Source organism: Capra hircus, chromosome 3 (assembly GCF_001704415.2).
Source record: "Capra hircus breed San Clemente chromosome 3, ASM170441v1, whole genome shotgun sequence".
Taxonomy (NCBI): Eukaryota; Metazoa; Chordata; class Mammalia; order Artiodactyla; family Bovidae; genus Capra; species Capra hircus.
In genome coordinates this window covers 110601221-110612912 of record NC_030810.1, presented here as the reverse complement: position 1 = coordinate 110612912, position 11692 = coordinate 110601221, and the positions used below count along the sequence as shown (strand labels likewise).

The 11692-nt window shown below is 52.9% G+C and overlaps 1 protein-coding gene across 1 annotated transcript; it reads right to left on the bottom strand.

Annotated features, from left to right (window-relative positions):
• Positions 5795-11312, bottom strand: NHLH1 (nescient helix-loop-helix 1). Its single transcript, XM_005677219.3, has 2 exons — positions 11037-11312; positions 5795-8029 (listed from the first exon to the last, which is right to left on the bottom strand). Exon 2 carries the CDS (start codon positions 7856-7858, stop codon positions 7457-7459), a length of 402 nt encoding a protein of 133 aa, XP_005677276.3. The 5' UTR covers positions 7859-8029; positions 11037-11312; the 3' UTR covers positions 5795-7456.

Genomic DNA, 11692 nt, shown 5'->3' with positions numbered 1-11692 from the left:
CCCCTAGAGGAAGGCATGGCAACCCACTCCACTATTTTTGCCTGGAGAATCCCATGAGTAGAGGAGCCTGGTGGACTACAGCCCACAGAGTCACAAAGAGTCAGACACAACTGAAGCAACTGAACACGCACTCACAGACAGCATTTACTATTCTCCCATCTCTACGTGGCAAAGGACATGCTCCCTAGCATAGCAAACACCACTGCCATTCCTCACTCTCCTGCCGCACCAGCCCGCTGCATTTTAAGCCCTAACAATACCGGAGTGTTCATAGTGTACTGTTGCTCACAAGGCCTCTTCAGGCCTCCATGCCTTCATATCTACAGTGTCTTCTACCTGGAATACTGCTGTCTCACGTAGGGTTTCCTGGGAAAGAGATTCTTACATACTGAGGTATATGCAGGAGGGTGCTTCCCGGAGGGAACTTGGGAATACCTGTTAGGTGTGAGAGAGGCTGGATTAAGCCGCAAGAGAAGTTGAAATACACTGTGACTGCAGAAGAGGCATCTGGCAATCCCATGGGGATTCTCAACCTGGGAGAGCCCTTCATGGTTGTCCCTGGAATGGGGCTGTGTGAACCCACACGCCAAGCAGTCCCTGCATCCACACTGCCTAGGGAGGGAGGGCAGTCTGAAGCAAGATGGCTTTCCTCCTCCACAGGCAATTCTGGAGAGACTTGGCTGTGAGTCAACACTGCTGTATCTGGGGAGGGGAAGGCTTTGTCCAATGAAGGAGGAGATTTGTAAAGGGGGGTCTTGGCAACATACTGCAGAATTCTCTGCAAGCACCTTCATAGATCTGGCAAATCCCATTCAGTCTTTGAAACCCAGCTCAGATTTTACCTGCTTCCTTCCTCATCAACACTCCCTCTGAATAAATCCTGACTTCTGATCCTCACATAGGCTTTTCATCCTCGGGAAATGCATGTTTCCCTGTCTGCCACCCCAGCAGATAGTGAGGAGAGTGTAGGCCTGCATTTCAGAAACTACAACAGTGTCTAGCCCACACTGGCTAGTTAATAAATGGACAGTGTACTGAATTAAATGGGATTGACTCGTGAAGGAGACAGCTACAAGATTATAAAAGAAGGCTGGAGTTTAATTGCCAATAAGGATGGCAGAGAGGTACTCATCTCAGGTCCCTCTCACTCCTCTCACTTCACTTGGGAACCAGGTGAAACCCAAGAGTCCCAGATTAAAGCAAAACAAGGCTCTCCTGCTTGGAATAATCAAAGCAGGGCAGGAAGACTGTCACTTGTAAATAACCGTGAGGCTGATAGAGCTGAGAGGCAGAGGTAAAACCTAGAGGGAAGGAGAGGAAGTTAAACAGCTTCAGGCCTCTGCACCACACCTGACAACTGTCACTTCGATTCCAACATGAAAAGCGACGGAAAAACAAGCACACCGCCATATGCACATAGAGCCGCCGAAGAAGCAGTCAAGCATCCCCAGAGACAGAAACACACACACACACACACACACACACACACACACACACACACGCACACACAAAATGAATAAAAATGGACACAGGAAAAGGCAATCTGAAAATTACAGAGCACTGTTACATGTAAATGAAACACCTATGAATTTCTGTCTGTATTTATCCCCAGACAGCAATCAACCCTCATTCACCTTCCAGAAACCTCTGGCAGGAACAGTAGTTTGGATTGCAGGTCCCACCACATCTCCTTCGTCCTTTGTCCCCAGTCTAGCATGGTCTTCTCGTTTCCTGTTTCTTAGCAGCTCCCACGCATAAATGCTTAAGCACAGCACCACGTATGTGTGTATTTATAAGGGCCCTGGTGGCTCAGACGGTAAAGAATCCACCTGCAATGTGGGACACCTGGGCTTGATCCCTGGGTTGGGAAGATCCCCTGGAGGAAGCATGGCCACCCGCTCCAGTATTCTTGCCTGGAGAATCCCCATGGACAGAGGAGCCTGGCGGGTTGCAGGATCGTCCATGGGGTGATAAAGAGCAACTAAGCACAGCACAGCAGCTCCCAGCCAGAGGGAGAAATGTGAGAACATCCCTGACTGTGGCCAGCAGGGGGCAGTGCTCCACAAGAAACAACCAGAACTGGCTTAAAGAAACCTGCTTTAAGTGAAGGAACAGGGAAGAGGAGGAGCAAGAGGTCCAACCAACACAGCGTTCTGATCATATTCCTGGACCCGGGGCTCCCTGCTTTTCAGCTTCTGGGGCTCCCTGCTTTTCAGCTTCCGCAGCACCCACTCCCTCTTAGCTGCAATGTCTCCATGCTCAGTTTAGCAGAGGTCAGACTTTGGCTCTACTCAACTTTCCAGAGAAGCCCGAGCTAAGGGATCCACTCTCTAGTGCCCCTCCACAGAGTCTCTTGTCCCCTCCTAGCCTATCATGGTTTCCAAGATGGTCAGGACTCCCGAGTTTTTGCTTGGACTCCTGACTGATGCCCGGGAACCCACACAGGGAGCTTGATTCCAAGGCCACCTCTTGGAGGAGCCAAGCATCCTCACTGGCACCAAGGGCACGGCTGGTCTGGTGGCCCCTTCTCTTCTCTGGCCTGGCACACGGTACAGTGCACAAACTGGGCAACAGTACAGGTTGGCCCTCTTGCTTACTGCCCCTGAGGTCCCCTAAGTGAGCACTCGTCATCCTAAGCACTGCCAGGACGATCTCATTTAATCTTCCTAACTAACATCCCTGTGTTGTTGTTCAGGGGCCAAGTCGTGTCCAACTCTTTTCGACCCCATGGACTGCAGCATGCCAGGCTTCCCTATCCCTCACCATCTTCCGGAGATTGCCCAAGTTCGTGTCCATTGAATCAGTGACGATTCAGCATCCCTGCAAGGCAGGTCTTACCTTCCCATGTTACAGATGAAAAAGTTGAGGAGCAGGGAGGCATGTGCTTTGCTCGTTATGGCACAAAGCATAAAAGTTAAGGATGGGGCTAGAATGCAGGGCCTTCTCTCCCCTCCGACACAACTCTGCTGCAGCTGCTGTGGCCGCCACACCGCCTCCCTTCTCCCCAGCTCCCTCTCTGCTCTCTTCCCTCTTCTCTCTGGCAAACTAACATTCAGAGATTGTGACCTTCCGATCAGCTTCTTTCTCCTGCCTCCAGTCCTCACTCAATCAGGTTTCAAGAGCTTATGGAAAGGACATAAGAAAGCAAGAGTCAGAAAGAGAAGGCAAAGAAGGCCAGCACCGCACTGGGAAGGAAGGAAGGTGAGTGAAGGAGGGAGAGGAGCCCTGTGCCCAGATGAAAGGGGCACAGGCAGGGTCTCCATTGTGTGGGTACAAAGGGGCCATATGCCTGGCAGCCTACACAGTGTGTGTGTGTGTGTGTGTGTGTGTGTGTGTGGAGGAGGGGAGGAGTGGCTAAGAGGTCCCCTTCAGCCTCTGAAACCCCTGAGGCCCTGCTGTCTGTCACTAGGGGTGGAGTTTACTGATAAAAGGGCAGAGGGGAGTAATTATGACAGACAGCATGGGAGGGTCAAGGCTGGAGTCAACCTGGGATATGGAAGAGGACTTGGAAAGCTGAAAGGGGCGGGGCTTGATGGGAAGGGGCTGGAGGAGGAAGGGGTAAGACCCATTTGCCAGGTGCCTCCAAACCACCCCTGCCCACCCACTGGCCCCACGTGCTGCATTTTGGAGGTTGTGAAATGAGGCCCCCCCAGATGCTTCTTCTACTAACCTTCCGTTCCTCCCCGCTCCCTGAATGTTAGCCCCGGAGTGCTCTCTCTCCCCTCATCCAGGGACTTCTACCTCCCTGACAGTCTCCTCTCCCAGGGCCTGGTCCCCTGCTCCCTTCCCCTCCCCTCCCCACCTCCTTCATCTCCAGTCCCCTGGAGCAGAGCGCAGCCGAGGCCAATTGATTATCTGAAGAAATTCGGAGCTAGCAGTAGAACAGCTGCAGCTGCCCCCTCTCACCACCTCCAGGCCCTCAGGGATCCTTGAGGGGAGGGGCCCAGTAACCCCTTCTGCTTTCCAGCGGGACACAGTGTTGAGAGAGAGGCAGGGCGCTCAGGGGACTGAGGTTGCTGTGCAGGGGAAAGCACAACGCCCTCGGGGCCAGGAATGGAAGACACTGGTTCTAAATCCACCATCACCTTTGCATTTTACCTGCTTTTTAGACAAGGGTGTTGGAGTCAGCAAATTCTGTTTTCCCTTCCAGCCCTGGCCCCTTGTAGTCCTCAGATTCTCCCTGGTCTCTGTGGCTCTAGGCAGAGCACATTTCATCAAAATCAGGTGGGAACGGAAGATGTCAGCCTCTTCCTCTATGGGAGTTCCTCCCTGAGTCTAACTCAAACTGCTCCTGCTGCTGATGTCATTCTTTGCCCATCAGAGATGACAAGAGCACCTATCAGGTGCTGAAGGACATCCCAGCATTTTCCACCCAGTGTTGGGACCTTATGGTTGAAAAGGATCTTCAAGTTCACCTAGCCAGTGTTTCATCTCTGCAGGAATGGCTCACTGGTAATTCTGCCTATTTGGACTCCTTATTCTTGAGGCAGGCACCGCCACTGCTGGACAGCTCCAGATGTTGCAAAGTTTTTTGGAGTTAAAAATCTGTTTCCTGTCACTTCCACCTGCTGGTCTTCATTCTGCCTCCCAGGGCCTTATAGAATGTCTGTTTTTGTTTTTCTTTCAATATTTGAAGATGGGTATCCTGCTGTCCCTAAGCCCACACTTGTAAAGGGCTTCCCTGGTGGCTCAAACGGTAAAGAATCTGCCGGCAGTGCATGAGACCTGGATTGTTCAATAAGTTCAATCCCTCGGTTGGGAAGATCCCTTGGAGAAGGAAGTGGCTACCCACTCTAGTATTCTTACCTGGAAAACTCCATGGACAGAGGAGCCTGGCGGGCTGCAGTCCATGGAGTCGCCAAAGTGGACACTACTGGGCAGCATCCACTTTTTCCACACTCGTAAGGACACATGTCCTCCGTGTTTCACCTGTTCCTTCTCTGAAGTTATTTCCAGGCTTCACAGAAGTCAAGTGTGTGGTGCCTTCTTGACCACACAACTCTGAATACTCTCTAGTTTATCGAAGTTCCTGTTAAAATAGGAGTCCATAGAGCAGCACCTGGCAGGCTGGTTCATTTCAGAGAAGCAGAGAGGTCCTGGCAGTATAAGACACAGAAAAATCTGGGTGTGAACTTCCTCTCTTCCCCTGACTAGCTGTGTGACTTTGGGCAAGGCTCTTTTCCTCTCTGGACTCCAGTTCCCTCATCTATAAGGTAGCTTTAGAGCTGCTCCCAGAGCCCCTTTGCTATTCCTTCAGCTCCCCTTTGCATCCCTGCCCCTATTTCCCTCTTAGTCCCGGGGGCTCCACTGTGTTCTTTCCTGCATCCAAAAGCTGAGGAACACAAATGTGCCAAGAACAGTGACCGCGAGGAATTTTGACCCAGCTCAGAGGTGATAACGATTCATAGCCACGGCATGAATTGTTGCATAGCCCAGCAGCAGGGACCCACAGACACACGTTTAACATGGGTTTCACTAGGACACTCAGCTCTTTCTCTGATCCACAGAGAGCAGAAGCAGAAGCACAACATCAGAAGACTCAGGAAGTGTCCCTGGATGGGTATCAAGGTGGAGGTACTCCACTTTAGGTGGAGGAGTCTGGGACCTGCTACACATTCCCCTACACACTCTGGCACCCCTCTTCTCTCTTTTTTCATTTTCCCACCATCATGAGCTCTCATGACCCCATAAGAAGTCTTCAAAGCTTGGGACCCTCAATGCCTGCCCTACCATAACCTGCAACCCAGCGTCCAAACCCAGTTGAATGATCCACAGCCATACCTGGTGCTAGAATGAGGTCACTTTAATTTTTCCTTGTATATGAAATCAGAATTTCAACAGGAGGGACTCACACACGGGACACAGACCCCTGAGGGCCCACTGTTTGGGGGGGGGGGGTTCTTAGGAAGAAGTAAGGATTGTGGGGGAGGGTTGGAAAGAGAAAAGAAGCAGGCAGGACTGGGGTGGGATTGTCTGGGGATGAAGGGAGCTGAAGAAGGATCCAGGAGTGCTGGCAGGGTAAAGGGAGTATCATCCCGAGGATTAGGGCGTCAGGACAGATGGGTCCTAGGAGGGGATATGGGTGTGGTGAGGGAAAGGGGTCCCCCACACACCTGGAGTTGCAGAAGGAACAAGAAAGGGAAGGGAATAACCAGGGAGAAAGTAAGGAAGGCCAGGCGAGGGCTGCCAGGAGCCTCCTCACTCTACCCCAAAGTGCACGACTCGGCAATAAATAGTAGTCATATTTATAAATAAATAAGTAAATAAATAGATGAATAAATAAATACGTAAATAAATAATATCCTTGTAGAGCTTAGGAGTTTGGTGTGAGGGAGGTGGAACATGGGAAGTGTGGGAGCTCATCTCTTCTACACAGGTTCTCTGGCCCTTCATTCTGTCACTGACCCCAGCTAGTGAGCAGGTGGGCTCGGCAACATGGGGGAAGGGCGGGGACAAGAGGGCCTCAAGGTGGGGTGGGGTAGGGGTCTCTCCCCTGCTAAAGGCAGCTTAAGGAAAGAGAAGAAAATACAATAAACAAGTCATAGGGCAGAAGAGCTGAGCTTTCCCAGAGGGCAATAATGGGGCATAACCCCTGCACCCAACAGGGAAACCAGTGTGGGCTTCTCACATCTGCGTGGTGGGCGGGGAAGGAGGGAGCAGACCCGAGATCCAGCCCACCCACTGCCGCGGCCTTTTGCAGATCCTCTGGGCTGAGTCTGGGGACATGCTCCCCTACCCCCAGATCTAGGTTTCCCTTTCTCTAGCTGCACACAAGGAAGAAGCAAGTTGGGAGGCTTGGGTGGAAGGGGAAGGGAGAGGGCCAAATAGCTCAGAGAGGGCAAGGCACTCACTACCAAGTAAGAACCGAGGTCTGTATATGCTAAGCCTCAGGAAAGACGTAGAAAACAGGGAGTCTTCCCACAATTCCCAGCTACTGAGATGCCCCTCAGAGGAGTTAACTCCTGGAGCCCCCGCCTCCCAGGGCTAGACTGGGATGCTTAAGAAAAAGCCCACCCCACTCTAATCCCAGCCTTCCCCCTTCCTGTTCTCATGCCCCTCCCTGCTATGGGCAGGAAAAGCTGGAGCGGGGTAGAAGGAGGGTGGGAGGCAGAGTTGGGGTCTGGGGAAGGGAGGGGGGAAGTCTCTGAAAATCTGGGACTAGGAGTATAAGAGGGAGCAGCCCATAAGCAAGCCAAGACTATACCCCCCAGCCCAGCAAACATTTCGAGCCAGCTGGGCCCCGACCACTAACCGTGGAAGGTACCCACGAGAGGAGCTCTCCGGGTGCCTGGGTGAGTCAAAGAAAGTCGCCTCCATGACCCACCAGTGGGCTCTCTGCCTGGGCCCGGGGCCTGTGGGTACATGCCATGCGGAGGTACAGGGGCTCAGGAAGGCGAGGCCGTTCTAAGCAGTGAGAGGGTGAGACGGGTGGACCCGGCGGGGAGGCAGGCCGTGTTCACACGTCCAGCACGTGGTTCAGGTAGGAGATGTAGCAGATGGCCAGGCGCAGGATCTCAATCTTGGAAAGCTTCTTGTCGGGGGGCAGCGTGGGCAGCAGCTTGCGGAGCTCGGCGAAGGCCAAGTTGAAGGCTTCCACACGGATCCGCTCCCGCGTGGCATGGGCCGTGCGGTACTTGGCTGTGGCGCGCCGCCGGCGCCGACGCTCCTCGCGGCTCAAGTGCTGCAGGTCTTTCCGGCCCGGCTCTCCAGGTTCCAGGCCCCGGGCCGGGCCGCCCCTCGGCCCCCCGGGCCCCGCCCCGTCGGGGCCCGCCCCGCCCCCACAGTCGCTGAAGCCGGACTCGGTCTCAGAGTGGGTGAGAGGCAGGTCCAGCTCCATGGTGTCTGAGTTGAGCATCATGATGGATGCCCCCCGCCCAGTGAGATCAGGACCCCCTCCCCACCCCTCCCTCTGGGAGCCTGAAAGCTGGTTGCGGGAGGGGCAGGAAGGGCCTGGGGTGGGGAGGTCTGCCACTGAGCTCAGGAAGTCAGAAAACTTCAGGGTTCCATGGTCAGGGTTCCGGTCGGGAGTCTGGAAGAAAGAAGGGGAAATGAATAAGGTCAGAGGCAGGAAAGAGGGGACAGCTCAGAGACGCGGAGCCAGGAGGAAGGTTTAAGATGGGCTGGGAGGGGGAAGGTACTGTAATCTTGGGGAAAGGACAGCAGAAACATGGGGAGGATTGGGGGGTGGGGCACAAGAGAGAGGAGCAGGTGGCCACAGTGTAAAGAAGAGGAAAGCTGGAAAGAAGGGAGGAGACCCAGAAAGTCAGCAACTGGAAAGGAGGAGAACCCATGAGAAGAACACAGGGCAGGATAAAACTAAACAAGAGGATTAAAGACCTACACGTAGGACCTAACGCTGTAGCTCCTAGAAGCAACCGCAGAGGAAAAGCTTCATGACATTGGACTTGGCGATGATTTCTCACATGACACCAAAAGAACAAGAAACAAAAGCAGAAATAGACAAACGGGACTACATCAAACTTAAAGTCGCCTGTGCATCACAGGACACAATCAGCAGACTGAAAGGGCAGCAGGAGAGAATATTTGCAAATAATATGGATGATAAAGGATTAATATCGAGTAGTATAAAGAACTCCCACAGTTCAATGAAAAAAAAAAAAAACTTGACCAAGAAATGGGCAAAGGACTTGAAGACATTTCTCCCAAGATGATATACAAAAGGCCAGCAAACATAAGAAAAGATTATCAACATCACTAATCATCAGAGAAATGCAAATCAAAATCACAATGAGATGTAACCTCACACTTGTTAGGATGATTATTGTCACACACACACACACACACACACAACAGGATGGGGAGACATTGGGACACTTTGCCCTGTTGGTGGGATTGTAAAATGGTGCAACTGTTATGGAAAGAGTATGCAGTTTCCTTTAAAAATTAAAAATAGAAGTACCACATGATCTCACAATCCCACTTCTGTATATATGTCCAAGAGAATCGAAATCAGGATCTTGAAGAGATGTCTGCACCCCCATGTTCACTGTAGCATTATTCACAGTAACTAAAATATGGAAACAACCCAAACGCCCATCAAAAGATGTACGGATTAAAACACGTGGCATATACTGACAATGGAATATTATTCAGCCTTAAAAGGGAAGAAAATCCTATCACCAGTGCTACAGTATGGAAGAACCTTGAGGACATTATGCAGAGTGAAATGAATCAGTTGCAAAAATACAAATACCCTTTGATTCCACGTTCTATGATGTATCTAAGTAGTTAGCAGAAAGTAGAATGATGCTTCAAAGTCTGAGGCCAGGAGTTGGGGAGGTATTGCTAAAAAGTTACAGAGTTTCAAGTTTCCAAGATGAAAAAGTTCCAGAGCTCTGTTTCACAACAACATGAATATACTTAACATTATTGAACCATACGCTTAAAATTTCTAATTTTATGTTATGTGTTTTTATCACAATAAAAAAATGTTTAATAATTAAAAGGACAGAGGACTGAGCAAGACTGGAGCCGCAGCTCCAAGGGAAATGGGCTATGGCTCTAAACCTCTCCCAGTTGTGAGGGAAACGTTGCAAGCCTTGGCCCTGCCACCCCCGCCCTCCCAGGGCCCCTCTCCACCCTGGCTGCTTCCGGATGTGTGTGTGGAGGGGTACGGGTGATAAACACACAGACTGCCCTTTGTAGAGTGGACTGGAGCATTTGGAGCTCAGCACTGCTACCCAGCTCAGTCCTTCCCAGCCCCCAAACCCCACACAACAGGACCGTAGCAGACGTCAGATCCTACCACCCTTACCGCTAGAATCAGGGGGACGTAGCTCCTTGGGCAACGGTCCCCCTGCCCAGGACAGCCCCTTCCTCCAGCTCTGTCATCAACACCCTCGACCTTGCTGCTCCCTGGCCCTTTTAGCAACTGTGCAAGGAAAACTGGGGAAAGGGAATGTGATCAGCTCTCCATTCCGCAGCCTCCCCCAGCTCAAAGGCAGTTCAGAGATGGTCTGCACAGGAGGATGGGGATAGCTTTGGGGACCTCTGTTTGGGGCGTGGCTAGGGTTTGCTTATCTCTGGGAGCAGAGGAGGTCAGGGAGAGGCAGCTGGAACATGGGCCGGGAAAGGCTGAGGAAAGGGCTTCACTCTGGGGGAATGTCAAGCCGAAACAGCGGATCACTCACTGTGGGCTCTGCGGACCTAACTTCCAGAAACAGAAGCACAGAGGCTCCTTTGCCATCCCTTCCTCACCAGCCTGAGTTCTCCTGCCTGAAGCAGACCTTCACAGGGGTCAGGACTCCCCAGCCTTGCTCCGCCCCACCGTGCAGAAAAGAGCCTCAACCGAGTTGTTCACTAACAGTAAGCTCTGAGGGTTGAGGGGTGTGAGATCATCACCATCTGATGCATGTACAAACACAACCATAAGAAAAACAGAAGGAGGTGAGTGCTGAAATTTAGGACACACTCCACATTCCAGGATTCAAAGGAACAGGAAGAATGCACGGCAACAGCGCAGGAGGCCCTGAGGTCAGCGCCTCCCAGTACGTCTTCAGTGCTGCAGCCCCCACTCCCACGCTCCAGGAGTTCAGTGCCGGGTTCTCCACGCCGGTCACAGCCCGGTTCCCCCTCTCCCCGGCCCCCACATTCCTTCATCCCTGATCACTTTACCCTTCCTTCCCTCAGCCCACTCCATCTGCTCCCAACCGGACCCCAGTCCCATTGCCACCTGCCCCACTGTCCTCCCCAACTCCAATCTGCACAGCAGCGTCTATTTACCCATCAAGTCAGTCCTCACCCCAAAATCCACTTCTGCTCTCAAAGTTCCAGGCTCCGAAGATCTGCAGTTCCAAGCATCCGGGGAAGGACTTCCTGCCCCGCTTCTGCCATCCCCAGCCCCACTGAGAATGATAGGCACAAAGAGTCCAAGGGGAGAAGTGGGTAAGAGGGAGGTCCAGGGATTCAGGGAGACACGGCACGAGACAGAACTAGAGGGAGGCTCTGGGAGAGGACTTGAGCCAGAGAACGGGAGGGACACGCCCAGCCTTCCCAGCCCGTGGTTCCCCCTTTACCTAGGAGGACCCTGTGAGGGGATCCAAACTGGCAGGTCAGGGGGCCAGCGCTGACAGCCCCAGTCTCCTCTGGCTGCTCAGAGCTCATCCGTCTGCAAAGTTACTGACCAGCTTTCTAGACCTCTCCAGGGCAGCGTGGCATGGCTGCACAGGCTCCAGGGCAGATGAGAGGGGTACACATGTTGGGAATTAGAGGGCCCAGGTGGAGGTGGTGAGCTTAGCCAGGTACTGGAGCCACCCACACTCACATGCACACACACACTCACAGACACACACCTGAGCTGGCCCAGCCCTATGTATATATATGGAGATACGCACACACACCCCCAGCTCTCCATTGGCTGGCCCAGCCCTCCTTTCTCATCAATATTAAACAGTCAGGCCAGGCAGCCATTGGCAGAGAGATCTGGGAACCCCCCTGGGAGCTGGGGGCGGGGGCTGGCCCTGGGGGGGGCGGGGAGTGGGGGAGCAGGGACATCTGTTCTCCATGCATATTTCATAAGCAAGAAATGGAGAGCTGGGGAAGGGGTGGGGCTGGGGCGAGAGCCAGGGCAGGATCGCAGATGAACCCCCTCAGTCTCTCACACCAGAGGCGGCAGGGACAGAGGCCCCTGGCAAGCCAGGTTAAACCATGGTCCCATTCGGAGTCCCAGCTG

Bases quoted from the DNA above. Each gene is read 5' to 3' on its own strand.
- NHLH1 (XM_005677219.3), bottom strand. From the start codon at position 7,858: ATGATGCTCAACTCAGACACCATGGAGCTGGACCTGCCTCTCACCCAC.